Source organism: Ranitomeya imitator, chromosome 4, assembly GCF_032444005.1.
Source record: "Ranitomeya imitator isolate aRanImi1 chromosome 4, aRanImi1.pri, whole genome shotgun sequence".
In the NCBI taxonomy this organism is placed as follows: domain Eukaryota; kingdom Metazoa; phylum Chordata; class Amphibia; order Anura; family Dendrobatidae; genus Ranitomeya; species Ranitomeya imitator.
This window is the reverse complement of record NC_091285.1, coordinates 203,418,620-203,446,033: the sequence shown is the minus strand read 5'-3', so window position 1 is coordinate 203,446,033 and position 27,414 is coordinate 203,418,620. Positions and strand designations below refer to the sequence as shown.

General features: G+C 41.4%; 1 protein-coding gene across 3 annotated transcripts in view; it reads left to right on the top strand.

The window, feature by feature from the left end:
- Nucleotides 1-27,414, top strand: part of ANO4 (anoctamin 4) — a 412,900-nt gene that overhangs the window by 320,769 nt on the left and 64,717 nt on the right. For all 3 annotated transcript variants that reach the window (XM_069764298.1, XM_069764297.1, XM_069764299.1), the window contains 4 exons: nt 4,914-5,020; nt 21,415-21,470; nt 21,639-21,760; nt 24,419-24,553. In XM_069764298.1, the coding sequence (XP_069620399.1) occupies nt 4,914-5,020; nt 21,415-21,470; nt 21,639-21,760; nt 24,419-24,553 (420 nt within the window). The remainder of the gene's footprint in view (nt 1-4,913; nt 5,021-21,414; nt 21,471-21,638; nt 21,761-24,418; nt 24,554-27,414) is intronic.

Sequence of the window (27,414 nt, the reverse complement as noted above, 5' to 3'; positions counted from 1 at the left end):
TCGTTTGGAATCAGGATGAGAAAATTATCACAGCATGCTGCGAGTGGTCACATATCGATTTGAAACATATCGATTGAAAATCGCCAATGCGCAAGTTAATGGGTGTGAGAAAAAAATTGCACGGCATGTGCCATCCAATTTTTACACAAACATCTCAAAGGAAACATCAGCCAAGTGCAGTAAATTCACAGCCCAAACCATCAGAATAGAATAGTTAGAATATATATAGAGTATAGATTGAATAGCTAGAAATATGGAAATATGTCACTGAGATATATAATCAGTGATTTGTGTTTGCAGCAAGGGTCTCCCTATTTTTAATAACCTGCCAAGGGAAAACAGACATTTGGCAGCTGGTCTTAATGGTCTGGGAAGAGTCCAACAACCAAGAAGCTTCCCAGCCTATTTATATCTGCTCACAGCTTTCTGCTTAGCCTTTACTGGTTATTAAAAAGGGGGTACCCAAAAAAACGATGTGGGGTTCCCCCCTATCTACAGTATATATATAATTGTCTAAGGGTTTTTCTGTCTGTCTGTCTGTCCTGGAAATCCCGCGTCTCTGATTGGTCGAGGCCGCCAGGCCTCGACCAATCAGCGACGGGCACAGCATGGCGACGATGATGTCATAAAGGTTGCCTCAACCAATCAGCGACGGGCACAGTCTGCCGCGAATTCGCCTCGACCAATCAGCGACGGGCACAGCATGGCGACGATGATGTCATAAAGGTTGCCTCGACCAATCAGCGACGGGCACAGTCTGCCGTGAATTCGCCTCGACCAATCAGCGACGGGCACAGTATCGACATAGATGTAATAATGGTTGCCATGGCGACGTTGATGTCATAAAGGTTGCCTCGACCTATCAGCGACGGGCACAGTCTGCCGCGAATTCTGGAATCATTATTGTCCATATACTACAGGGACATGCATATTCTAGAATACCCGATGCGTTAGAATCGGGCCACAATCTAGTTTTTAATAAACAGCAAAGGATAAGCAGACAGCTGCAAGTTGATTGAAGATCCATGGATATTGGCCCCTTCCCAGCTCTCAGCTGCCCCAGAAATGGCGCATCCATTAGATGTGCCAATTCTGGTGCTTAGCCTTGCCTCTTCTCAATTGACCTGGTGCATTGGCAATTGGGGTTTTGTGGTTGATGACAGCTGTGTAATGTCCGCTTACATCAATCCTGATTGTTAGTAGTGGAGAGATGTTTGTGTGCATTTCTTTCTTTTGACTGAGGAGTCAGTAATGGGGATATCTGATAGACACCTTTCTATTACTTACCCCTGGGCTTGATGTTAGCATATAGACTTTTAAGACCTTCTAACAGGTGTGTGCTTTTCCTTAGCTGGTTGTTAAAAATAGGGGGGACACCACGCCATTTTTTATTTACACCTAAAAAGCTGCCGGATAAGCTCCACAGAGCTTCTTAAATATCTGACAGCTATATATCTCCCTCTGTATCTATCTATCTATCTATCTATCTATCTATCTATCTATCTATCTATCTATCTATCTATCTATTTATCTATCTATCTATTTATTTATCTATCTATCTAGAAGATTGCTTTATTACTTAGAAAACTGGCATTAAATTATATACATTACTGTTTGTTAAACATGATGTTAAAAAACGCATTGCATATGGATTGCATACACATGTCATACGGATGTCATACGGATGCTTGTTGAGAAAAATAGTATTGTACTCGTATAACACTTGGTCTTTTTATGCAGATGAGATTGAGTCCTTAGATGATTTCACAGCCCACTCTATACTTTTATGTGAAAAGTTATTTATATATATACACGCAGGTGTTGATGAATAGATGCCAATTGAAAAGATTATGTTTCAGATAGAGAGAAAGATGGTTGTGTTGGAGACAGCAGAAAAACAATCAGAGATGATTTGTAATAGTGTGAAGGTGATGTCAGGAGAAGATGCAAATACATGGGTGTTGTCTGAGGAGTAGTACTGAAAGATAATCTGCTGAGTTCATCCAATTGGGGCTGTACAGGGAGATAAAAGGAAAAAATTTAGTTTTGAACCCCGACAGTAAGGGAAAGAGGAGGTGAAGAAGAGCCAGCAAATTAGACATTGACAGCACAGTCAGAGAGATAGGAGAACCAGGAGAGAGTGGTATCCTTAAAGTTGAAAAAAGTAGCCATGCTTTTCCAATCCAGGGAAACCTATTTAAAGGGAATCTTTCACCAGGTTTTTACTATCTAGTCTGAGAACGGCATAATGTAGGGGCATAGACCCTGATTCCAGCAATGTATCACTTAATATACTGGGTGCAGTAGTTGTGACACAATGAGTTCTCATGTAGAATGCAGCAGAGCTCAGAAAGCTAACCCCGCCCACAACACCGCTTTCTGTGTACATTGTCTATTGCAGGAGTGTCAAACTGCATTCCTCGAGGGCTGCAAACAGGTCATGTTTTCAGGATTTCCTTGTACTGCACAGGTGATAATTTAATCACCTACACACATAATGAGTTGGTGATTAAATTATCACCTGTGCAGTACAAGGAAATCCTGAAAACATGACCTGTTTGCAGCCCTCGAGGAATGCAGTTTGACACCCCTGGTCTATTGACAGTAAGCATTGATTGTATGGAATCAACAGCACACAGCCAAACAAGTGACTCATCTCTGAAATGTTTCTAATCCCCTACCTTATGCTGCCCTCAGATTATTTTCTTCTGAAATTAAGTCTGGTGGACTTTGACGCATGCTTCAAGTCATAGTCCTGTAAGAAGGTCCAATGACACCCAAACTTCATAGAAGGCAGGATGTTTTCTCTTAGGATCTCCTGATACTTGATTGAATCTATGTTGTTTTTTTTAAGTCCTGTAGGTTTTCAGTGTCAGAGAAATCAAATCAGCCTTAGAGCAGCACCACATCACCACCATGCTTCACTGTAAGCAGGGTGCTCTTTTCAGTGAATGCTTCATTCTTCCTCCTACCACTAATTCATTAGTCTGAAAAGTAACAGTTTTGTTTCATTGCTTGATTGAACAGAATCTTAAAACTTCTGCGGCTTGGTTATATGGTTTTGAGCCTTTTGCAGCCAACTTTTCACGAGTTTTGAGTAAGTAGAGCATCTTGAAATTTGGGCAAGGAGACCATCAGAATGCAGTATGTACTTTACTGTGCAAGCTGAAACCTCAGTGTCTGCTGCCACCAAAGCTAAGTACTAAAGATGATTGTTATGAAGGTGGTGAATAATTCTTAGACTGCAGTAATGATTAAAAATACCATTGTGTATTGAGTATGGTGAAACCGCTTGTTATTAATTGTGTTGCGGTACAGTATTTCAATTGTTCCTTTTTTTTTGTAATTTTTGCCAATACACCTAGCTGTGGGTTGTATAATTTTGATTGCAACCGTACTTTTTTTTATTGCAACATATTATTAAGCCATAATCCAAATGATTTCATAAATACATGGTTGTTCAGTGAGATGCATTGGAATCAGATGCCAAAATACCTTTTATTTAATATGTAGACTTTTCATTTTACAGTACGTTTACAATATGCATTAAAAGAGGTCTGGATACACATGATGAGAGCATTATACTGCCTCTGTACAAATCCCTAGTTAGACCGCACATGGAGTACTGTGTCCAGTTTTGGGCACCGGTGCTCAGGAAGGATATAATGGAACTAGAGAGAGTACAAAGGAGGGCAACAAAATTAATAAAGGGGATGGGAGAACTACAATACCCAGATAGATTAGCGAAATTAGGATTATTTAGTCTAGAAAAAAGACGACTGAGGGGCGATCTAATAACCATGTATAAGTATATAAGGGGACAATACAAATATCTCGCTGAGGATCTGTTTATACCAAGGAAGGTGACGGGCACAAGCGGGCATTCTTTGCGTCTGGAGGAGAGAAGGTTTTTCCACCAACATAGAAGAGGATTCTTTACTGATAGGGCAGTGAGAATCTGGAATTGCTTGCCTGAGGAGGTGGTGATGGCGAACTCAGTCGAGGGGTTCAAGAGAGGCCTGGATGTCTTCCTGGAGCAGAACAATATTGTATCATACAATTATTAGGTTCTGTAGAAGGACGTAGATCTGGGGATTTATTATGATGGAATATAGGCTGAACTGGATGGACAAATGTCTTTTTTCGGCCTTACTAACTATGTTACTATGTTACTAATATTTTAGTTTATTTCAGGTCTCAACAATACATCTGTCTATTTTTGTAAATGTGTGCACGGAATAGAAGCAAGGGAGGGAGGACTCTACTGTATTGCATAGACTACACTTCAAAGTACATGACACATTGAGGATGACTTAGAGAAGTGTTCCCCAACTCCGGTCATGTTTTCAGGATTTCTTTAGTATTGCACAGGTGATGGAATTATTGCCTGTGCAGGTGATGATATTATCACCTGTGCAATACTAAGGAAATAGTGAAAACATGACCTGTTGGTGGCTCTTGAGGACCGGAGTTGGGGAACACTGACTTAGAGAGTAGATTTTGTAACACATCAGCTTTCATGAAAATTATATTTAATGTTTTGTGCTAATACTTAAAAATCCCACATTTTTAAGGTTCCAGTCACAAGACTTCAGGTAATTTGATCTTTGTATGGCTCTATCCAAGGTACTGGCCATGATTATCGACACTTTTTCATTTTAAATTGAAAATCCTTATGCGAAAAGTAAGTAAAAAGCTACAGTAAACAGTAAATTTTCAGACATCATCTCTCATACAGCGTACTATTATTTAAAATATAATAAAAATGAATGTTTGCAGAGAATAGTTTATAGTCTTTCTTCAGGTTTCCCAAAAAAATTGTCTTGTAAAATATAAGCGAAATCTATAAATTGAGAGATATTATATGTTATAGGTTATAACTGAAATAACTTTTTTTTTGCAATTTATTGTAGTTTTATAATAAACAACAAAGACACCTTTTTCAACAATGCCACAAGAAGTCGGATTGTGCATCATATTTTGCAAAGAGTTAAATATGAAGAGGGGAAAAATAAAATAGGTAAGCAATACCTAGCACCTTTTTTTTTTTTTTTTAAAGTGCTCGTAATAGCAGGTTTTAGGATGAGCGCTCTTTTACAATGTTACTGTGATGTGCCAGCCAGTTTAAGGCAAAGTGTAGCCTTGGGCAAAATTTAAATGCCGAATGATAATATATTGCATCTTCACGCAAAAACATTTAAGCTCCGATTCATCAAAACCAGCATTGTTCATGCCGATCTTGTTAAAGGGATATGTTTGTATCACAGGCGCCTGATTCATTAAAAAGCACACCACTTCCTGCATCATGGGAATGTTAATAGTGGTGTATGCCTCCATGCAACTCATCACAAATCTTATTCCTGTCAAGGACTGGAGTAAGATTTGTGGTGTAAGGTACACCACAGGTTGTCATGAATTACATGAGTGGGTGTCGCCATGCCCCATCGTGCCCTAGCTCCACCCTATTTGGATTAAAGTGACATGAACACGTCAAATGTCACACAATTTTTATGCAACTTGAAGGTATGCAAAAATCTTCCAACTTTTCAGTGTTTTACTGCAAATTTCTGGTGGAAAAAAACTTTGATGAATCAGGGCCTTAGTGTGCATTTGCACAAGTCTATTTCAGACAAACTCCAATTCTCTATATTTAAGTCGTTAGGCACTTGTTTATTGGTTTACACAAGTAGATGAAAATTAGTGGAGATAAGAAGCTCACTAATATGATTGTTCTTTCCCTATACAATATCATGTAATCAGCGGCACATCACCTTTTTACATGGGGTGATGTGCTGCCAAGAACAAAGATTTTAGTCCCAGCAATAAACCATCCTATCATCTGATGAATATACTTTTTCTTATTCCTTGGGTAATTGTCTACACCTTTACACCGTACTAAAGGTACCTTCACACATAACGATATCGTTGCTATTTGTGACGTAGCAACAATATCGTTAATGAAATCGTTATGTGTGACAGCGACCAACGATCAGGCCCCTGCTGGGAGATCGTTGGTCGCTGAATAAAGTCCAGAACTTTATTTCGTCGCTGGACTCCTGCTGACATCGCTGGATCGGCGTGTGTGACACCGATCCAGCGATGTCTTCACTGGTAACCAGGGTAAACATCGGGTAACTAAGCGCAGGGCCGCGCTTAGTAACCCGATGTTTACCCTGGTTACCATGCTAAAAGTAAAAAAAAACAAACACTAGATACTTACCTACAGCCGTCTGTCCTCCAGCGCTGTGCTCTGCTCTCCTCCTGTACTGGCTGTGAGCTGGAAAGCAGAGCGGTGACGTCACCGCTCTGCTTTCCGGCTCCCAGACAGTACAGGAGGAGTGCAGAGAAGCAGAGCGCAGCGCTGGAGGACAGACGGCTGTAGGTAAGTATCTAGTGTTTGTTTTTTTTTACTTTTAGCATGGTAACCAGGGTAAACATCGGGTTACTAAGCGCGGCCCTGCGCTTAGTTACCCGATGTTTACCCTGGTTACCGGCATCGTTGGTCGCTGGAGAGCGGTCTGTGTGACAGCTCTCCAGCGACTAAACAGCGACGCTGCAGCGATCCGGATCGTTGTCGGTATCGCTGCAGCGTCGCTATGTGTGAAGGGGCCTTAAGACTTGTGTGCTCTGCTGGTAGTTTTAAATATACAGTGGCATGTAAATGTTTGGGCTCCCCTGGTCAAAATTACTGTTATTGTGAATAGTTAAGCATGTTGAAGATGAAATGATCTCTAAATGGCCTAAAGTTTAAAATGACACATTTTCTTGGTATTTTAGGCTATATTTTTTTTTCTCCATATTTTACATTTTAAAAAATTACAAAAACGAAAATGGGCTGATACAAAAGTTTGGGCACCTTGCATATTTAGATCCTAGTAGCATCCCTTTTGAAAGTATGACAGCTTGCAAATGCTTTTTGTAGCCAGAGTCTTTCAATTCTTGTTTGAAGGGTTTAAATCCATTCTTCCTTGAAAAATTCTCCCAGTTCCGTGAGATTTCTGGGTCGTCTTGCATGCACTGCTATTTTGAGGTCTAGACACAGATTTTCAGTGATGATCAGATCAGGGGACTGTGAGGGCCATTGTAAGACCTTCAGCTTGCATCTTTTGAGGTAGTCTATTGTGGATTTTGACATGTGATTAGGATCATTATCCATTTGTAGAAGCCATCCTCTTTTCAACTTCAGCTTTTTTACAGATGGTGTTACAGTATGTTTGCATCAAGAATTTGTTGAAATTTCATTGAATCCATTTTTCCCTCTACCCATGAAATGTTCCTGTGACATTGGCTGCAACACAACCCCAAAGCATTATTGATCCACCCCCATGCTTAGTGGTTGGCGAGATGTTTGTTTCTGAAATTCTGTGCCCTTTCTTCTACACACATACCTTTGATCATTGTGGCCAAAGAGAATGTGTCATGTTTGTTTAGATGTTCTTTTGCATACTTCTGATACTGAATTTTATGATGAGGTCTTGGGAGATCTTTTCTTCTGATGACTCTTCCATGAAGGCCATATTTGTGCAGGTGTCTCCGAACAGTAGAACAATTTACCACAACTCCAGAGTCTTCTAAATCTTTCTGAAGGTCTTTTTCAGTCTAGCAGGGGTTCTTTCACTTTAGCAATCCTACGAGCAGCTCTCACTGAAATTTTGTTTGATCTTCCTGACCTTATCTTGACCCCCACTGTTCCTTTTAACTGATATTTCTTAATTATATTTTGAACTGAGGAAAGGGCGAGTTGAAAATGCTTTGCTATCTTCTTATAGCCTTATCCTGCTTTTTGGGCCTCCACCATTTTTTATTTTGAGAGTGGTAGGCAGCTGCTTAGAAGAACCCATGACTGCTGTTTTGTGGCACAATGTAAGGCTACGTTCACATTTGCGTTGTGCGATGTTGCGTCGGAGACGCAACGCACAACACAAACAAAAACGCAACAACACGCATGCTAAAACACAGCGTTTTGCGACGCATGCGTCCTTTTTTGCCGAATTTTGGACGCAAAAAAATGCAACTTGCTGCGTCCTCTGCGCCCTACGCTTGCGGCAGAAAAAACGCATGCGTCGCAAAACGCAGCACAACGCATGTCCATGCGCCCCCCCATGTTAAATATAGAGGCGCATGACGCATGCGTCGCCGCGGTTGCGCCCGACGCAACGCAAATGTGAACGTAGCCTTAGAGGAAGCTGGGTTTTTGTAAAGCTCGGAAATTTGCATCACCTGGCCTTTGCTAACGATGATAGTGCACAATCCATTAGCAGGCTATTTAAGGTCTGAAACCTTGGTCAATGTTACCTGAGCACACAAATCTCCAAGGGTGCCCAAACATTTGCATCGGACCATTTTCCTTTTTGTAATTTTAAAAATGACAATATATTTTTTTGCCTAAAATACAATGTCATTTTTAGCTTTGTTTTCAAATAACTTTATTGAAAATGTTCATGTCAACAAATCGTAGCAATGAGTTGCAACACAAGCTTAAGGAAACAGTACAATGGGAACTGAGGGAAAGGAATGAAAATAAAGGGATAACCACTTAATAGTAGTGTTTATAAACCTTATAGGATGGTTAGTAGTTACAGCAGTTTCTCAGAGACAATAAAAGCGTTTAACCAATAATTGCTGATCAGGAGAGGTATCTTTAGCTCGTGTTCAGGGGGGGTAAAGTCGTTCCAAAGTTCCCATCTCTCAAGATAGATTGCAAAGTAATTGTTGGCGTTTGTGTGCGCTTTTTCATAGGAGATGTGGAGAGACATTTTGTCCTTAATGTCTTCAATAACCAGGACTTTCTCTTCTTTCCATAAGGCCGCAATTGCATTTTTAGTGATTAGGAATAGATGAATCACAAGGGCTCTAAGTCGTGGATGAATTTCCTCTAATTCCAGAAATAAAAGCGCCATTTGAGGTGTGAGAGTTATTGTTTGTTTAGTAAGAGAATTGAATAATGTGGAAAATTCTTTCCACAGAGGAGCAATCTTAGGTCACTCCCAAAAGGTATTTACCAGATCTCCTTCAAGGCCACAGCCTCTCCAACACTCATGTGAAGCATTTGGGAACATCCTAGCTAGCTTTGCAGGGGTGTAATACCAAGAGTAAACCACAAGAAAAATTAATAATAGAATCCTAGAAAACACTACAAAACCTAGAAAAAACAAGGATCCTTAAAACATAACTTTAGGTCACATCAGGATTCCTGCATTGTAGGGATTTTTAGGGATTCTGAGGGTGAGCCGTCGTGGAGTGGGGGCGCCAATCGTTTTATTAGGGTGCCAACCCCCACTGCTGGGTAGGGCAAAGTATAGCGACTTCCCAGGACCTTACAGGTACATGACTTGTTTTTATAGTTTATGAAAAGACATCTGTTTTTGAAATTGGTTAATAAAAGTTATATTTTAAGGATCCTTGTTTTTTCTAGGTTTTGCAGGGGTATAATACCACCTGGATATTATTTTGTAAAATGATTCGTGTAGGGAAGCACAAAGGTTGGACGAGTAAGTGTTTTTTAAGGCTGATTGCTATTGCTCACAGGTGACCGATATCTTGAGGTCTTTCTCCCAATTCAGCATAGCTGTTGTTTTTTCAAAGACTAGGTCTAGATTAAAGGCTTTGTATATGTTTTTTTATTTCCCGTAAATTTTGTTATTTGGGTTGCATAATTATTGACTTGTAAGTTCTGTTACTAGAGATATTTCCCTCAAAAGATGCAGAATATGTGGTTGTATTCTAGTTAAATAATCGAAGTCCTGGCTATGAAAATCATGTTGTTCATCATTTTTAGCTCTAACCCTTTTAGAGATAGTTCCATCTTCAACTTGCTTATTTGTTCACATTAACATTAATTTTGACCTGAACTTTCACATGCCACTGTATATGCTACACAAACACTTTGTTACATACACAATCCATGTTACACATAAATTGCATGTTACATATACACGCTCTTTGCTACACACATACTCTATGAAACACACTATCTGCTTCACACACGCTCCATGTTACACACATGCACGGCAGGATACACATACAGACACCTACACATTGCATTGTATTACACACACTTTATTGTTTTATGTTACGCACTCACATACGAGCACTGTATGTCAACAAATTGACTCAATGCTAGAATGCTAAAAAACACACACAAAATGCATGCTACACATATGCACACAAGAAAACAAACATATGCACACACTGCATGTTATACAGTACATACTCTCACAAACACACGCACTGCATATTATATATACACAGAGGTATTGTAGAGGACATAAGAGACTCTCTCCTCATCTGCAGTTTTTCTAGGCTCTCTTTTCCTCTTCACCTCCACCATACTCCCGCAAGGTGAAGAACCTTTGGTCACATGACCATGCTGTAATTAAATGTCCTTCTACACTTCTAACCTTGGAAACTACACTGATGATCCAGGACTGGCATTATTTGTGCAGCTTCTGCTCTGTAAAGAAGTCGGCCACAGACTGACTATTCCACCAAACCGGCTGTGCAGGGTTTCGTTAGGATCCTTTTTGGTGATTTTGCCCTGGTCAGTTTCCCGGTTTGTCCCCTCAATGTCATTGCTAGTGACATAATGATCTAAGTCCAGATCTGCAAAAGCACAATAGAAAACAGACTAATGTAATAGAAATTATCCAGGAATATAGACATAGGTCTACACTAACAGTTTACCAGTTCATTCTAGAGACCAAAGTTTCAGTTGAGTAGAGTTTGCTTGGAAAGGTGCGTAAAACTATATATGCATATCTTACCTTTTACACTCTTTGTCCCTGATCTGTGTTTCCTAAAATCAACATTAGAGGATCACAATTCGGAGACACAGACAATATATTGTAAACCACAATACTTTATGATGCAGGAATCATATGAACCTAAAAGTAACTTTTAACCAAACAATTTGCTGGCACATAAGGCTTTGTGCACCTTTGAAACAGGAAAGAAATATTTTAATTACAGAGGGGGAAAAAGTGTTTAGTCAGCCACCAATTCTGCAAGTTCTCCCACTTAAAAAGATGAGATAGGCCTGTAATTGGCATCATAGGTAGACCACAACTATGAGAGTCAAAATGAGAAAACAAATTCAGAAAATCACCTTGTCTGATTTGGCAAGATTTAGTATTTAGTCATTATTACAAGTTCATCTCAATATTTTGTTATATATCCTTTTTTGGCAATGACAGAGGTCAAACATTTTCTGTAAGGCTTCACAAGGTTAGATCTCCTCTAGAGCAGTGATGTTTTGGGCCTGTCGCTGGGCAACACGGACTTTCAACTCCCTCCAAAGTTTTCTATGGGATTGAGATCTGGAGACTGGCTAGGACACTCCAGGACCTTCATATGCTTCTTATGAAGCCACTCCTTTATTGCCCTGGCAGTGTGTTTGGGATCATTATCTTGCTGAAAGACCCATCCACGTTTCATCTTCAATGCCCTTGCTGATATAAGGAGGTTTGCACTCAAAATCTCACCATACATGGACCCATTCATTTTTTCATGCACACGGAACAGTCGTCCTGGTCCCTTTGCAGAGAAACAGCCCCAAAGCATGATGTTGCCACCCCCATGCTTCACAGTATGTATGATGTTCTTTGGATTTAACTCAGCATTCTGTCTCCTCCAACCATGACAAGTTTTGTTTCTACTAAACAGTTCTACTTTGGTTTCATCAGACCATATGACATTCTCCCAATTCTCTTCTGGATAATCCAAATGCTCTCTAGCAAACTTCAGATAGGCCCAGACATGTACTGAGTTAAGCAGGGAGACACGTCTGGCACTGCAGGATCTGAGTCCCTGGCGATATAGTGTGTTACTGATGGTAGCCTTTGTTACGGTGGTCCCAGCTCTATGCAGGTCATCATTAGGTCCCCCCATGTGGTTCTGGGATTTTTGCTCACCGTTCTTGTGATCATTTTGACCCCACAAAGTGAGATATTGCGTGGAGCCCCAGATCGAGGGAGATTATCAGTGGCCTGTATGTCTTCCATTTTCTTATTAGCTTCAGGAGGCTAATTTGCATATTCCAGGTGCCTTCTGGGAGAAGCGAAGTCTCCCTAAGCTAGAAGATCGTTGGGTACAGCCGGGACCAGCTGCTTCGAAAGCATCACCAAACCGCGCGCCGTAGGACATTATTGCAAGAGAGCTTGGCTGAGTAGATTACACAAGAAGGAAAACACACAGCAAGTCAGCAGGATCTAGGAGCAACATGGCAGATGTGACAACCTACATGGTGAGCTGCAGCATGTGCTACATGTTCACAGATCGACCAGAAGAAGAATCCAATTTCACCTGTCAGAAGTGTAGACTAGTGGCCCTTTTAGAAGAAAAGGTGCGGGGTCTGGAAGAAAGAATAGCAACTTTGAAACTCATCAAAGAGAATGAAGACTTTCTAGACAGAACAGAAGCATCTCTACTGGTCACAGAAGGTGAAAAAAGTGTCAGAGAACCTCCAAAAGCAGATGAGTGGAAGCATGTGACCAAAAGAAGCAAGAAGACCATGGAGAAATCACCAACCACACAACTGAAGAACCGATATCAAATCTTTGTAGAGGATGAAGATGGCACACCTAAGAATGAAGCAATACCAGCAAGCAAAAAAGAAAAGGGCACACAGCAACAAGTGACAGCAAAAAGTACAGCCAAGAAGCAACGAAGAGTGGTGGTGGTGGGAGACTCACTACTGAGAGGCACAGAAGCAGCCATCTGCAGACCGGACATAACTGCAAGAGAAGTATGCTGCCTTCCAGGTGCGATGATCAAGGATGTGACCGATAGGATACCAAAGCTCTTCAACTCCAAGGACGTCCACCCATTTCTTCTGATACATGTTGGCACCAATGACACGGCAAGGAAGGACCTACCGACAATCTGCAAGGACTTTGAAGAGTTGGGGAAGAAAGTAAAGGAACTGGATGCACAGGTAGTTTTTTCTTCTATCCTTCCAGTAGACGGGCATGGCACCAGGAGATGGAACAGGATCCTTGATGCAAACAACTGGCTAAGACGATGGTGCAGACAACAAGGATTCGGATTCCTGGACCACGGTGTGAATTACTGGTATGATGGACTCCTCGCCAGAGACGGACTACACCTCAACAAACCTGGGAAACACACATTCGCCAGAAGACTCGCTACACTCATCAGGAGGGCGTTAAACTAGAAGAAGAGGGGACGGGAAGAAAAACATTAGACTCGAACAAAGACGACCCAGGAAAACATACTCTGAAGGGAGGTAAGAACATTTCTAAAACAATCCACAGTGAGGAGATTGGAACAAAACAAAATCCTCTAAACTGCATGCTCGCAAACGCCAGAAGCCTGACAAACAAGATGGAAGAACTAGAAGCAGAAATATCTACAGGTAACTTTGACATAGTGGGAATAACCGAGACATGGTTAGATGAAAGCTATGACTGGGCAGTCAACTTACAGGGTTACAGTCTGTTTAGAAAGGATCGTAAAAATCGGAGAGGAGGAGGGGTTTGTCTCTATGTAAAGTCTTGTCTAAAGTCCACTTTAAGGGAGGATATTAGCGAAGGGAATGAGGATGTCGAGTCCATATGGGTTGAAATTCATGGAGGGAAAAATGGTAACAAAATTCTCATTGGGGTCTGTTACAAACCCCCAAATATAACAGAAAGCATGGAAAGTCTACTTCTAAAGCAGATAGATGAAGCTGCAACCCATAATGAGGTCCTGGTTATGGGGGACTTTAACTACCCGGATATTAACTGGGAAACAGAAACCTGTGAAACCCATAAAGGCAACAGGTTTCTGCTAATAACCAAGAAAAATTATCTTTCACAATTGGTGCAGAATCCAACCAGAGGAGCAGCACTTTTAGACCTAATACTATCTAATAGACCTGACAGAATAACAAATCTGCAGGTGGTCGGGCATTTAGGAAATAGCGACCACAATATTGTGCAGTTTCACCTGTCTTTCACTAGGGGGACTTGTCAGGGAGTCACAAAAACATTGAACTTTAGGAAGGCAAAGTTTGAACAGCTTAGAGATGCCCTTAATCTGGTAGACTGGGACAATATCCTCAGAAATGAGAATACAGATAATAAATGGGAAATGTTTAAGAACATCCTAAATAGGCAGTGTAAGCGGTTTATACCTTGTGGGAATAAAAGGACTAGAAATAGGAAAAACCCAATGTGGCTAAACAAAGAAGTAAGACAGGCAATTAACAGTAAAAAGAAAGCATTTGCACTACTAAAGCAGGATGGCACCATTGAAGCTCTAAAAAACTATAGGGAGAAAAATACTTTATCTAAAAAACGAATTAAAGCTGCCAAAAAGGAAACAGAGAAGCACATTGCTAAGGAGAGTAAAACTAATCCCAAACTGTTCTTCAACTATATCAATAGTAAAAGAATAAAAACTGAAAATGTAGGCCCCTTAAAAAATAGTGAGGAAAGAATGGTTGTAGATGACGAGGAAAAAGCTAACATATTAAACACCTTCTTCTCCACGGTATTCACGGTGGAAAATGAAATGCTAGGTGAAATCCCAAGAAACAATGAAAACCCTATATTAAGGGTCACCAATCTAACCCAAGAAGAGGTGCGAAACCGGCTAAATAAGATTAAAATAGATAAATCTCCGGGTCCGGATGGCATACACCCACGAGTACTAAGAGAACTAAGTAATGTAATAGATAAACCATTATTTCTTATTTTTAGTGACTCTATAGCGACAGGGTCTGTTCCGCAGGACTGGCGCATAGCAAATGTGGTGCCAATATTCAAAAAGGGCTCTAAAAGTGAACCTGGAAATTATAGGCCAGTAAGTCTAACCTCTATTGTTGGTAAAATATTTGAAGGGTTTCTGAGGGATGTTATTCTGGATTATCTCAATGAGAATAACTGTTTAACTCCATATCAGCATGGGTTTATGAGAAATCGCTCCTGTCAAACCAATCTAATCAGTTTTTATGAAGAGGTAAGCTATAGGCTGGACCACGGTGAGTCATTGGACGTGGTATATCTCGATTTTTCCAAAGCGTTTGATACCGTGCCGCACAAGAGGTTGGTACACAAAATGAGAATGCTTGGTCTGGGGGAACATGTGTGTAAATGGGTTAGTAACTGGCTTAGTGATAGAAAGCAGAGGGTGGTTATAAATGGTATAGTCTCTAACTGGGTCGCTGTGACCAGTGGGGTACCGCAGGGGTCAGTATTGGGACCTGTTCTCTTCAACATATTCATTAATGATCTGGTAAAAGGTTTACACAGTAAAATATCGATATTTGCAGATGATACAAAACTATGTAAAGCAGTTAATACAAGAGAAGATAGTATTCTGCTACAGATGGATCTGGATAAGTTGGAAACTTGGGCTGAAAGGTGGCAGATGAGATTTAACAATGATAAATGTAAGGTTATACACATGGGAAGAGGGAATCAATATCACCATTACACACTGAACGGGAAACCACTGGGTAAATCTGACAGGGAGAAGGACTTGGGGATCCTAGTTAATGATAAACTTACCTGGAGCAGCCAGTGCCAGGCAGCAGCTGCCAAGGCAAACAGGATCATGGGGTGCATTAAAAGAGGTCTGGATACACATGATGAGAGCATTATACTGCCTCTGTACAAATCCCTAGTTAGACCGCACATGGAGTACTGTGTCCAGTTTTGGGCACCGGTGCTCAGGAAGGATATAATGGAACTAGAGAGAGTACAAAGGAGGGCAACAAAATTAATAAAGGGGATGGGAGAACTACAATACCCAGATAGATTAGCGAAATTAGGATTATTTAGTCTAGAAAAAAGACGACTGAGGGGCGATCTAATAACCATGTATAAGTATATAAGGGGACAATACAAATATCTCGCTGAGGATCTGTTTATACCAAGGAAGGTGACGGGCACAAGGGGGCATTCTTTGCGTCTGGAGGAGAGAAGGTTTTTCCACCAACATAGAAGAGGATTCTTTACTGTTAGGGCAGTGAGAATCTGGAATTGCTTGCCTGAGGAGGTGGTGATGGCGAACTCAGTCGAGGGGTTCAAGAGAGGCCTGGATGTCTTCCTGGAGCAGAACAATATTGTATCATACAATTATTAGGTTCTGTAGAAGGACGTAGATCTGGGGATTTATTATGATGGAATATAGGCTGAACTGGATGGACAAATGTCTTTTTTCGGCCTTACTAACTATGTTACTATGTTATTATTGCTCCCATAGTTGATTTCATCACACCAAGCTACTTGCCTATTGCAGATTCAGTCTTTCCAGCCTGGTGCAGGGCTACAATTTTGTTTCTGGTGTCCTTCGACAGCTCTTTGGTCTTCACCATAGTGGAGTTTGGGGTGTGTCTGTTTGAGGTTGTGGACAGGTGACTTTTATACTGATAACAAGTTCAAACAGGTGCCATTACTACATGTAATGAGTGGAGGACAGAGGAACCTCTTAAAGGATAAGTTACAGGTCTGTGAGAAATCTTGCATGTTTTTAGGTGACTAAATACTTATTTCCCACCATAATTTGCAAAATAAATCTTGCCAAATCAGACAAGGTGATTTTCTGGATTTATTTTCTCATTTTGACTCTCATAGTTGTGCCTACCTGTGATGTCAATTACAGGCCTCTCTCATCTTTTTAAGTGGGAGAACTTGCACAGTTGGTAGCTGACTAAACACTTTTTCCCCCACTGTATGTATTATAACTACGGTATGTTATTGGTTACACTGAATTAAAAAGTGTGTATTAAATTTCATGCTGATATCTTTGTTCCTGCATTCATTTTAAGCCCCATTAATATAACTTTACAGCCTGTTCCTAGTTTTAAACAGTTTTCTTGTGGATGTTTCCCTCCCAGTCATACACACTGGATATAAGTATATAAGGTCTGTGTGTCCAGGATGCTGCTGAATTCACTAGCTCTCATGAACAGGCACCTTATCTCTGTGTAGTCCTTTTATAGCTCATTGGACCAGTTTTCCTAACAGATCTTACCTTTTATCCACTTGATACAGATCTGATTGGTAGTTGGTTACGTATAAATATAATTGAGAGTCAAATTCTTAACCAATTATTAGCTCTCTTCTTAAATTCAATTATCCTGTGAATGTAAAATGCAATAAAAATTGATTGAAAAACTGGACGAAGCAAAATATCACCTATGTTAACCCCTTTCTAAGGCCACATTCACACATTAGGTATTTGGTCAGTATTTTACATCAGTATTTGTAAGTCAAAACCAGGAGTGGGTGATAATACAGAAGTGGTGCATATGTTTCTATTATACTTTTCCTCTGACTGTTCCACTCCTGGTTTTGACTTACAAATATTGAAGGTAAAATACTGAGCAAATACTGAACGTGTGAACGTGGCCAATTGCATACTGGCTTTCAGTAAAATAGAATGCTAATGATCGTCTACTATTGAGATCTTTTAATTCCAACTACATTTGAATTTCTCTCCAAGCCAAACTCTAAAGGCAAAGATGACTTCAATATTCAATAGTATCTAATGAATAAAATGTATTATGTGCACATTTTTGGTTACCATAGTATAATCCACAATAATCATCCATGTTTGATCCCCTAGTCATTTTCTTCTGTATGAATAAAAAAATACTTTAATTTCCCCTGATTCAAGTTTGTATTGTCCATTTGTTCGATTTTATGTTTGACAAATTGTAAACATTCCATACTTGTAAATTTTATTACGCAGCTCTATTGTATGATATGATTTTATAGCACGTGTAAGAAATATATAAATATGCATGACATAAATAATACAGATGAGTAAATCTACGGTAATTTATATAAGTGTAACTGTGTGGGAACTGAATCTTTCCTGCAAAGAAATTACAGTTAAAGTGGTAATTGCAAGGATTAAAGAAAGCAGAATTTGAGTGCATTAATATGCAGAGTCGAAAATTACATTACTGTCTCCCTGGTCCCGAGAGAGGAATACTCCTTGACAGTAAAGTAGACGTCAGCTTTCCTGAATAATTATCTTCACGTACCTGAGGAAAGGCTTTACTATTTGACTTGCATTTTCTTGTTTCCGTATCGCTGAACAGATATCTACCTCTTTGAATACCATATATAGTTCTGATATTTACATACAATTAAATGAATGTGTTTCACAGTCCTGTCAGAATATGCATGTCCATCGCTGAAGGCGTCTACAATGGGCCATGAATATCAGATCAGTAGATCATTAACCAATAGAAAAAAGTGTCATGGTCTGATGAATCGTATTTTCTTTTACATCTTGTAGCTGGCTGGATGTTAATACTTTGAATATAGTCACTGCATATTTCAGACTATAAGACGCACTTTTTTCCCAAAAAAATTTGGGGGAAAATGGGGGTGCGTCTTATAGTCGCAGTATACTTACAAATTGTGTGGCGGTGGCAGCAGCGGTGGTCCCGATGCAGCCTCCCTTCCCAGGCTGGTGCGGTTGTGGTGGTGTGGCGTGGCTCTGTGGTGGGTGGGGGCGGGCTGTGCCCTGGGGCAGTGGCAGCGGCTCTCTGTGCTCCGTGGGGGGCTCCACTGGCATTTTGTCAAAGCCCGGAGGCCCCCGCTTATCCGTTAATGCCATATTGCGGTGGCATCTGGGAACATGGCCTCCAGGAAGATGGCCGCCGGGCCAGCACATGCTCAGATTCAAATCTTGGCAAAGAGATTTCATCCCGAGATCTCGGGACGAGATCTCATTGCCGAGATCTGAATCTGAGCATGCGCCGCCCCAGGAGGCCATGTTCCATGCTCATGGAGGCCATGTTCCCGGAGGCCACCGCAACATGGCATTAACGGATGAGAGGGGGCCTCCGAGCTTTGACGAAATGCCGGTGGAGCCCCCCACGCAGCACAGAGAGCCGCTGCCACTGCCCCGGAGCACAGCCCCTGCCCCTGACCACAGAGCCCCTGCCCCGGAGCACAGAGTCCCTGACCACAGAGCTCCTGACCCAGAGCACAGAGCTCCTGACCCAGAGCACAGAGCCACCACCCCTGCCCCAGCACAGAGCACCGCACCAGCCTGAGATGGGATTTCCAAGAGGACACCGCACCAGCCTGGACCACCAAACGACCTCTGTGACCACTCCTCCACCTGTGCCGACCCCTTCACTGGTAAGCTGAATTCGGACTGTGAGACAGACCCCCATTTGACACATTTTTTTCCCCCTATTTTTCCTTCTGAAAATTTGGGGTGCGTCTTATGGTCCGGTGTATCTTATAGTCCAAAAAATACGGCACCTGTTATCTGTGGATAGTTGATGAATAATTTTCACCTGACAGCCCCTTTAAAGAGACCTTCATACCAGTTTGAGCATGCTAAACTGGCCACATGATAGAATAGTGGCTACAGAGCTGAGTAAAATGTAATTTTTATTTTCTTTCCTGTCTGTTGCAAAAATATTGGCTTGTAAAGTTTAAGTTATAATTTATGTTATAGTTCAATTGGTGTTACCAGAGATTTGTCCTGGGGGTGTCTACTGCTTCCTCTGCAAGAGGATGACCGATCATAAGCAGACAGCATTATTCACACACCTCCTCCTCTCTTCACTGATCTCTGCAGCTACTGTGCAGAGAAACAGCAGACCCGAGTTGTATGTCATGACAAACACTTCTAGTTCTCCTCTCATTGTAAGCTCTCAATCTCCTCCATACGTACAACACTGTGAGATGAGGTCTGAAAGTGATTGTAGTGATATAAATCTAATTTCTGCTGTATATCTACACAGTAGCTGTGTAATAAGAAGCAGTGAAATATCTGAAGAACCCTTGCAGGATGTGCCAGTGATGAGGACAGACTGCCATCTGCTGACCAAGCAAAATCAAGCAGAACCAAATTTTGCTGGAAGATTTGCAGGGACAGTGACATTGTGTGCTGGACCTGATCAGGTAACCCACAGGATGGACTTCCTTGATATAAAAGCCCTGCGCATCAATCCGTAGGCAGATTTTTGCACCAGGGAAGAGAGTGGAGTAGATGTAAGCCGAGAAGATCCACGAGGAGACTGCGACAGGAGAGGCATGCCTATGATTGCGGAGGAACAACGTGAGTGAGCAGAGATGTCACTTCCACCTATAACCTATGCTAATGGGGTCAGCTGGGAGTAAAACATCAGGTTTGGATGGGCCCATTGGCGTCAAAGAGAGACTTGTGGCCTAGCAGGAAAACCTGGGACCCCCGCTATGGCAAGTGCTGCAGAGAACTTACGTGGGGACTCCCACAAATGGGCGCACCACCTTTATGATAAGAACATTGTTACATAGGGAAAGACTTTCTTTGCTAGCCCAAACTTATTGTTATTTGTTTTAATGTTGATTTGCATAGTTACCAACATTAATTGTTTACAGCTACTTTAAATAACTGTAAAGGTTCTGCTATATATTAATAGAACTATATTGATTCCTGACTATTCCCGCCTCATGTTCCCTGTGCATTGCATCCAGACACCTGCATTACAGCTGCATAAATCAGTAAGGATAGAAAGGCATATTTTGTTCCCCTGCATGATGCTTCCTGCCTATGATTGGTCAATCTCACGCAGAAGAAGAAGTACACGCCCCCAGAAATAAATCTCTTGAAATGCCCAGTTGAACTATAACATAACTTATAGCTTAAACTTTACAAACTAATATCTCCGCAATGGAGAGGAGAAATTAAAAAATACAACATGTTAATCAGGTCTGCTGTCACTATTCCATGATGTGGCCAGTTAAAAATGCTCAAACTGGTGAAAGGGCCTCTATAAGAAGTGGCTACAACTAAAAGTGTATCACTTTTGCTGGGTCTTTCACTTCTACTTAAGGGAGAGAGGTGACTTTTCCAGTTTTGTGATTTCATTTCAGCAAGTGTTTAATTTGTCCTTTTGCACCGCACTAGTGATTATAATGGCCTTCTTCTTTCATGCATCTTGATTTTATAATGATAATTAAGCTGTTAAGATTGGTAAAATATTGTTGATGAAGCATGATTTGTGGTCAGGACATTCAATAAATATTTCTGCTTGCCTGAACAGATCTTGGCAACCAGGATTTAGACTAAGAAATTATGAGCCGTTCAATTTAGTCATTTAAAATGTATTGTGCTGAAATTAACTTTCAAATCATATAGCAAAAAACTAAATTATGGAAACTAAACTCATAAACACACTTCATCGTGCCAACCAATGGCATCATATAGCCGACTGGCTCATCATGTCCAATGCAGTAATACGGCCTACAATAGACTCTGAAATGTGGAGAGCTGTAAAATGTCACACAATGTATAAACGTCTATGGGGCCATACTGTAGCTTCATATTGCTCCGATTTTATACTGAAGAATGCAAATTCCTTGTCATTTTACAAAAAAAAAATAACAAAGTTTAGTTGTTCATTGACAATATTACATTTTCTGCTAAAAGGACTTTTTCCTCTTTTCGCAGGCCTGAACCGCTTACTATCTAACTGCACTTATGAAGCTGCATTCCCTTTACACGAGGTATGATTTTAGTGTAACATGTCCATATATGACTATGTACTGTATCGCTTACCATAGAAAATGAGGATACAATATCTGAATTGACTAGCTTGCATTGTCTTATCCATTGTACACAGCACGCAATATCAAATTGTGGCAACTTGTGTCTTTGTCTCATTTGTATTAAAGGGAGGTTACAGAAGCAAAAATTCAATAAAGACTCACGGAGCAGAAAATCACAGACATCTTCTTTTTGAATGCTGGGCTTCCTGGGGGGTATGGTACAAATACCAGCCTCTGGATCTCGTACGGTAAATCTAAGTGCCTTATTCTGTGGCAGCTGGTGTTTAAAACTGGTTTCCTTTACTGTTTGCTTTATTTGTGATATGACCTGACATGTGACAAGTTATTCTGTCACTCTGGTTTTAAGTTGCTATGTGTGGGGAATATACTCTATAAAGTGCTTAGTGACTACCTTCCAGATTGAAGAAATATAGAGACATATAAAACAGTCGAAAAGTAAAGTTGCAAAATTTAGCTGGAGATTAAAGCGCAAACCTTTAGTGAAGTAATATATTTGCATCAACTATCTACTTTACAATAACATCTGAAAAATCAACAACAGATACAAATATTAGCAGGTTATCTGTCATTGATTGGCATCTTTTATAGAAGAACTAGAAGCTTCTATCTGCTAGCCTGATTGACAAGCGACTGCCAAGGCTCAACTCCAGTGACCTCTGGCTGTGCGTCAATTTCCTTCTCTGTTGGACCACAGCCTGTGTTGTCTCTGTCCAACTGTTGATAATGCTCTTGTCTTTGCGTTTCTGTTTTGTGTTCTATGTGCTTCTATGCAGATGTTCTCACTTCCTTGGTTGATTTGTCCTATTACATCTTGAGAAGGGCTATGTATGCTCTCCTGGCACATGTAGCTTTGCTGGCTATATTCCAAGTTAGATGGATATTTGGAGTCCCAGCTCCCCAGTGAAGGATTATCTTGCTTAGGTTTTCGCTATTGCTCCTCCTTCGATTTGTTTGCATGTTCCTCTTCTCAGCACTTTCCCCATTCTGTTACATTTAGGGTCTGGGGGTTTTCAGGTATACCAAAGGTCTTTTTGGGTTTCTTTCTTTTTCTTCCGTCTTCCATGTTTGACTCGGTGAACACGTCTTTAGCCGTGTGTCTCAACCTCTGTCTATGTGCACTCCATTCTGTTCTTGTTGCTTTGGCTTACACTCTGTGTATAGTTGAGGGCACAGTTAAGGACACTCAGGGTCAGCGGACGTTGAGTGGGGGCGCCATTACGTAATTATAGTGTGCTGACCTCCACGGTCAGGCATGAACAAATCATGGACAGGTTAGGGATTTGCTTATTATGTATATTAACCTGTGGTGAGCAGATTTAACATCTTCCCGGGTTTGTTAATCCTCGTGTGTTAGGGCTCAGTCATAACAGTGTGCCTTGCTTTTGCTGCTGCTGAATCTCAGCCCTGCTAGACTGATTGAGAGTTCAGGCTGGGTAGGCAGAGATTGAACACTTTTGGATTTATGAGCACTCTCTCTATTTTACTGGATTCATAAACTAAACATTTTACTATCTGGTGGGAAAAGTTTAAAAAATATAATACAGCTCTTCAGATATGGATTTTCTAAGTAGATATATCATCCTCATCAAGTCTAAGAGATTCATTTAAATGTACCGTATGTTTTTTCATTGAGATATGTGGGGACAGATCCTATTTTGCCATTAGATTTAATGAGTTGATCATCTACTTAGTAAGTGTATTTGTATTGCCATATTTTAGCTTAGTACAGCTGTGTTTCAATTACAATTAAAGGTATCTGTTCAGTAACTGTTGTTGCAAACAGAGCTTGTTTAGTCTGAACAGCGAAAACCTGAAAGATCTGACAGTCTGGCTGTCAATGTGGCCGTATGAAGCCAACTAGGATTCCAGAACCTAGAAGTTCACACCTGATTTTTACTAGAGAGTAAGGCCCTTCAGATGCAGTTTTTTTTTATTTTTCTAACTAGGGTTATTTAGAAAAGTCCTCAATATGTGGCTTTGTATAATGAGTTCTGGCTTAAAAGCTTTTAAAAGTCACAAAAGTGCAACTAGGAGTTTCTCATTGAAACTCTTGGCATTTTCACACCAGGTTTGCCAAGCCCTACTAAAATGGGTGTTAGGGGCGCGTCAAGTTCATGGTAAGCAGCAGCGTTCACGGCTCTATAAATCTTACTCCAATCTCAGACAGCAGTAAGATTTGTGATGAGGTGCACACTGAGGCATATGCCACTTCACACCTTGCCTCACTCACTAATAGATGTGCGCCTCTTAATGAATCAAGAGTCCCACACTCCACCCCACTCTCCTCCCAACCCGTGTGAAAAATGCCAGTATTGATGAATCGGGGCCAATTAGTACTACTGGTGCTCAGTGCTGGATCTTGTTTGAGTAGTGATGAGCGGATGGGCTTGGATAAGGTGTTATCTGAGAACGCTTGTGTGCTAACCGATTATCTCGAAAAATATGTTCGAGTCCCCACAGCTGCATGTCTGATCAACAGCCGCAACACATGCAGGGATTGCAAGTTAGTTAGGTAATCCCTGCATGTGTTGCGATTGTTGAACAGCCGCGAGACATACAGGCGCTGGGACTCGAACATTATTCGAGCACGCCAAAGTCACTCGGTTAGCGCCCAAGCATGCTCGGATGACTCCTTATCCGAGTATGTTGTCTCATCACTAATGCTGAGGTATAATTTATGTTGCATAATAGTAACAACACCAGGGGATAGACCTACAGTACTCGAGCATATATTTCCAGATACTTTTATTTTAGTGTTATTTTTAGATTACCCGGAGACAGATTTACAGTGAGTCTTGTGTTTCTCTTGTAGATTGTATTTCTTTTGGGAAATTCTATTTTATTATAACAATTTGTACATTTTTCCTCTGTTGGTTTTCTTACAGGAGGTATTTTGGAGAAAAGATTGGTTTATATTTTGCATGGCTGGGTTGGTATACTGGAATGTTATTCCCAGCGGCAATCATCGGACTATTTGTATTCTTATATGGAATGTTTACATTGGATAGCTGTCAAGTCAGGTAACCCTTCTGAGATAATATGTGCAAGATTCACTTTTCAGTATATTACATCTAGCGCATAGATTCATTTTATATTGAGTCTACAGTGGTGATATCTTTTTGTGGGTAATGTGACTTACTTATTTTGGCACTATAGCTTCTATGGTGGAGCTCTGCCTCATCTTAGGGGGCACTATGCCTATCACTTTTATTGAAGCACTCTCTCTTTAAAGGGAACCTGTCACCCCGTTTTTTCAGATTGAGATAAAAATACTGTTAAATAGGGCCTGCGCTGTGCGTTACAATAGTGTATGTAGTGTACCCTGATTCCCCACCTATGCTGCGAAATACATTACCAAAGTCGCCGTTTTCGCCTGTCAATCAGGCTGGTCAGGTCAGGTGGGCGTGGTGACATCGCTCATTTCTTCCCCAGCTTTCCGTTGGAAAATGGCCGAAGAGATCGCGGCGGCCATTCTCCCAAAGCCGAGTTTGCATCTCGGCTTTGGGAAAATGGCCGCCGCGATCTCTTCTGCGCACGCGCGGCATCCCGCGGCCATTTTCCTGAAGCCCCGTGCAGCAGAGCATTCCATCTGCGCACGCGCGGCCCCAGGAAGATGGCCGCCCCCACCGATGATAGGGGGTAATAGCGCAGATCGTGCGCTGCTTCTTCACGTGCGCGCAGTGGATTCGTCACTGCGACATGCGCACACCACTACGCCACCAACGGAAAGCTGGGGAAGAAAAGAGCGATGTCACCACGCCCACCTGACCTGACCAGCCTGATTGACAGGCGAAAACGGCGACTTTGGTAATGTATTTCGCAGCATAGGTGGGGAATCAGGGTACACTACATACACTATTGTAACGCACAGCGCAGACCCTATTTAACAGTATTTATATCTCAATCTGAAAAAACGGGGTGACAGGTTCCCCTTAATGTAAGTAATACAACTGCCTCTTCTCACCTTCAGCCACACACATGAGACCTGTTTACACAACTCTGCTCACGGGCCACAAACTCTTCAAAAACAGTCAGTTTTGCCAAAAGAACAAATCCCACAAAGGGGCTTTATAAACCTATACTTAGGAAAATAGATCTATATTTTTCAATGCATGTCTGCAGGCCTATTTACCTTTCATATGAATAAATGTATTCCATCGCTTAATTGTAATTACAGAGTTTTCAGAATGGTAGTAGTTTAATAACTTATGTCATCATCTGGGGTCAATTTTTGCCACTTACATGTGATTGAACAAAAAGGTGTTAAATAGGCTTTTGCATGGTCTTTCATTCCTTAGGATAGGGCATTAATATTGGATTGCCTGTTGCCCAACTCTCAACACCACACCAATGAGATGTTTGAAGGGGCTGCGGAATTTCTGCAAATGTCATAAAGCCACAATACCTAACACAGCCATTACAAAAAGCACCGCTTGTGCAAGTAGGAAGCTTTGTAATATGCAATGTAAACAATTAAAAGGATGCAGTGATCACAAAAGTCCTACAGTCCTTTCCAGCAGATGATCAACAAGGGTGATAAGAGTCAAACACTCACTGATCCAATACCAGCTGATTGCAGGGGTGCTGAGAGTCAGATAACAATCTATTATAATTTAAAAAAAAACAGATAATCAGTTTAAAGGGGACACAGACAATATAATACTGGACGCAGAGCAGAATAAAATATTTGTTCTGTTATGGAGATATTTGCAATCAAAATATTTGGCAGCTAATGTGTTAATTGTTGCTAAGTACATGTTAGTATTATCAGAGCATTTTCATTGGGGGCATGTACTTTTACCACCTGTATGACGTTGTCCAATCATAAGCACACAGGTGAAAAAGAACACTTCCCACAATCGCTTAGAGCAGATTTCTCAGTGTGTTCCCTGTAATGACAGACAGCCCTGATCTCCTGGTTTAATCTTTTGCTTGACAAGAAAGTGTTTGCATGACAAGAAAGTGCTAGTAGTAGAGTTCAGATGACTAACACCTTTCACATAAGGTTATGTCAGTTATTGCGGAAGGAAGCAGAGGCATATCTGAGGGAACAGGCAGGGCATCTGCCCTGGGCGCAGCTGGCAGGGAGAGGCGCTGTCAGGCCACCTGACACGGTGGTCCAAGGTGCTTTCCCGGCGGCTATATTTTGCAGCCTCCGCGGTTCCCAAAAGCTGCAGCGCACTGGCTACCAGTGTTCAATTTTACTTGCATCTTTCAGATTAGAGTACAATTTGAGCTTTGACTGCCGGGTCACTCGCCGGTTCAGCAGAGGTGCGAACGGTGGTAAATGCTCCAGTGGAGCTGAAGACACTGATGATTTGCTGCAGCGGCTGGTGAGTGCAGATGAAATAGGACTTGAGGCCACAGTATGGGAGGTGGGGCAGAAGAGATGGGATTTAAGGCCACAGTATGGGGAGTGTGAGGGCAGAATAAATAGGATTTGAGGCCCAGTACTGGGGATGGGGGAGAAGAAATAGGATTTGAGGCCCAGTGATGGGGGTTGGGGCAGAAGAAATAGGATTTGAGGCCACAGTATGGGGGGTGGGGACAGAACAAATAAGATTTTAAGCCACAGTATGGGGGATGGGGGTTGAAGAAATAGGATTTGATGAGTCAATAAGAGGGGTGGGGTGAGAAGAAATAGGATTTGAGTCCATAGTATATGGGATGGGGGAGAAGAAATAGGATTTTAGGCCACAGTATGAAGGGTGAAGGGAGAAGAAATAGGATTTGAGGCCACAGTATGGTGGGCTGGGGACAGAATAAATAGGATTTGAGGTCCAGTCTGTGATGTGGGGGAGAAGAAATAGGATTTGAGGCCACAGTATGGGGGTTGGGTGCAGAAGAAATAGGATTTGAAGCCACAACATGGGAGGTGAGG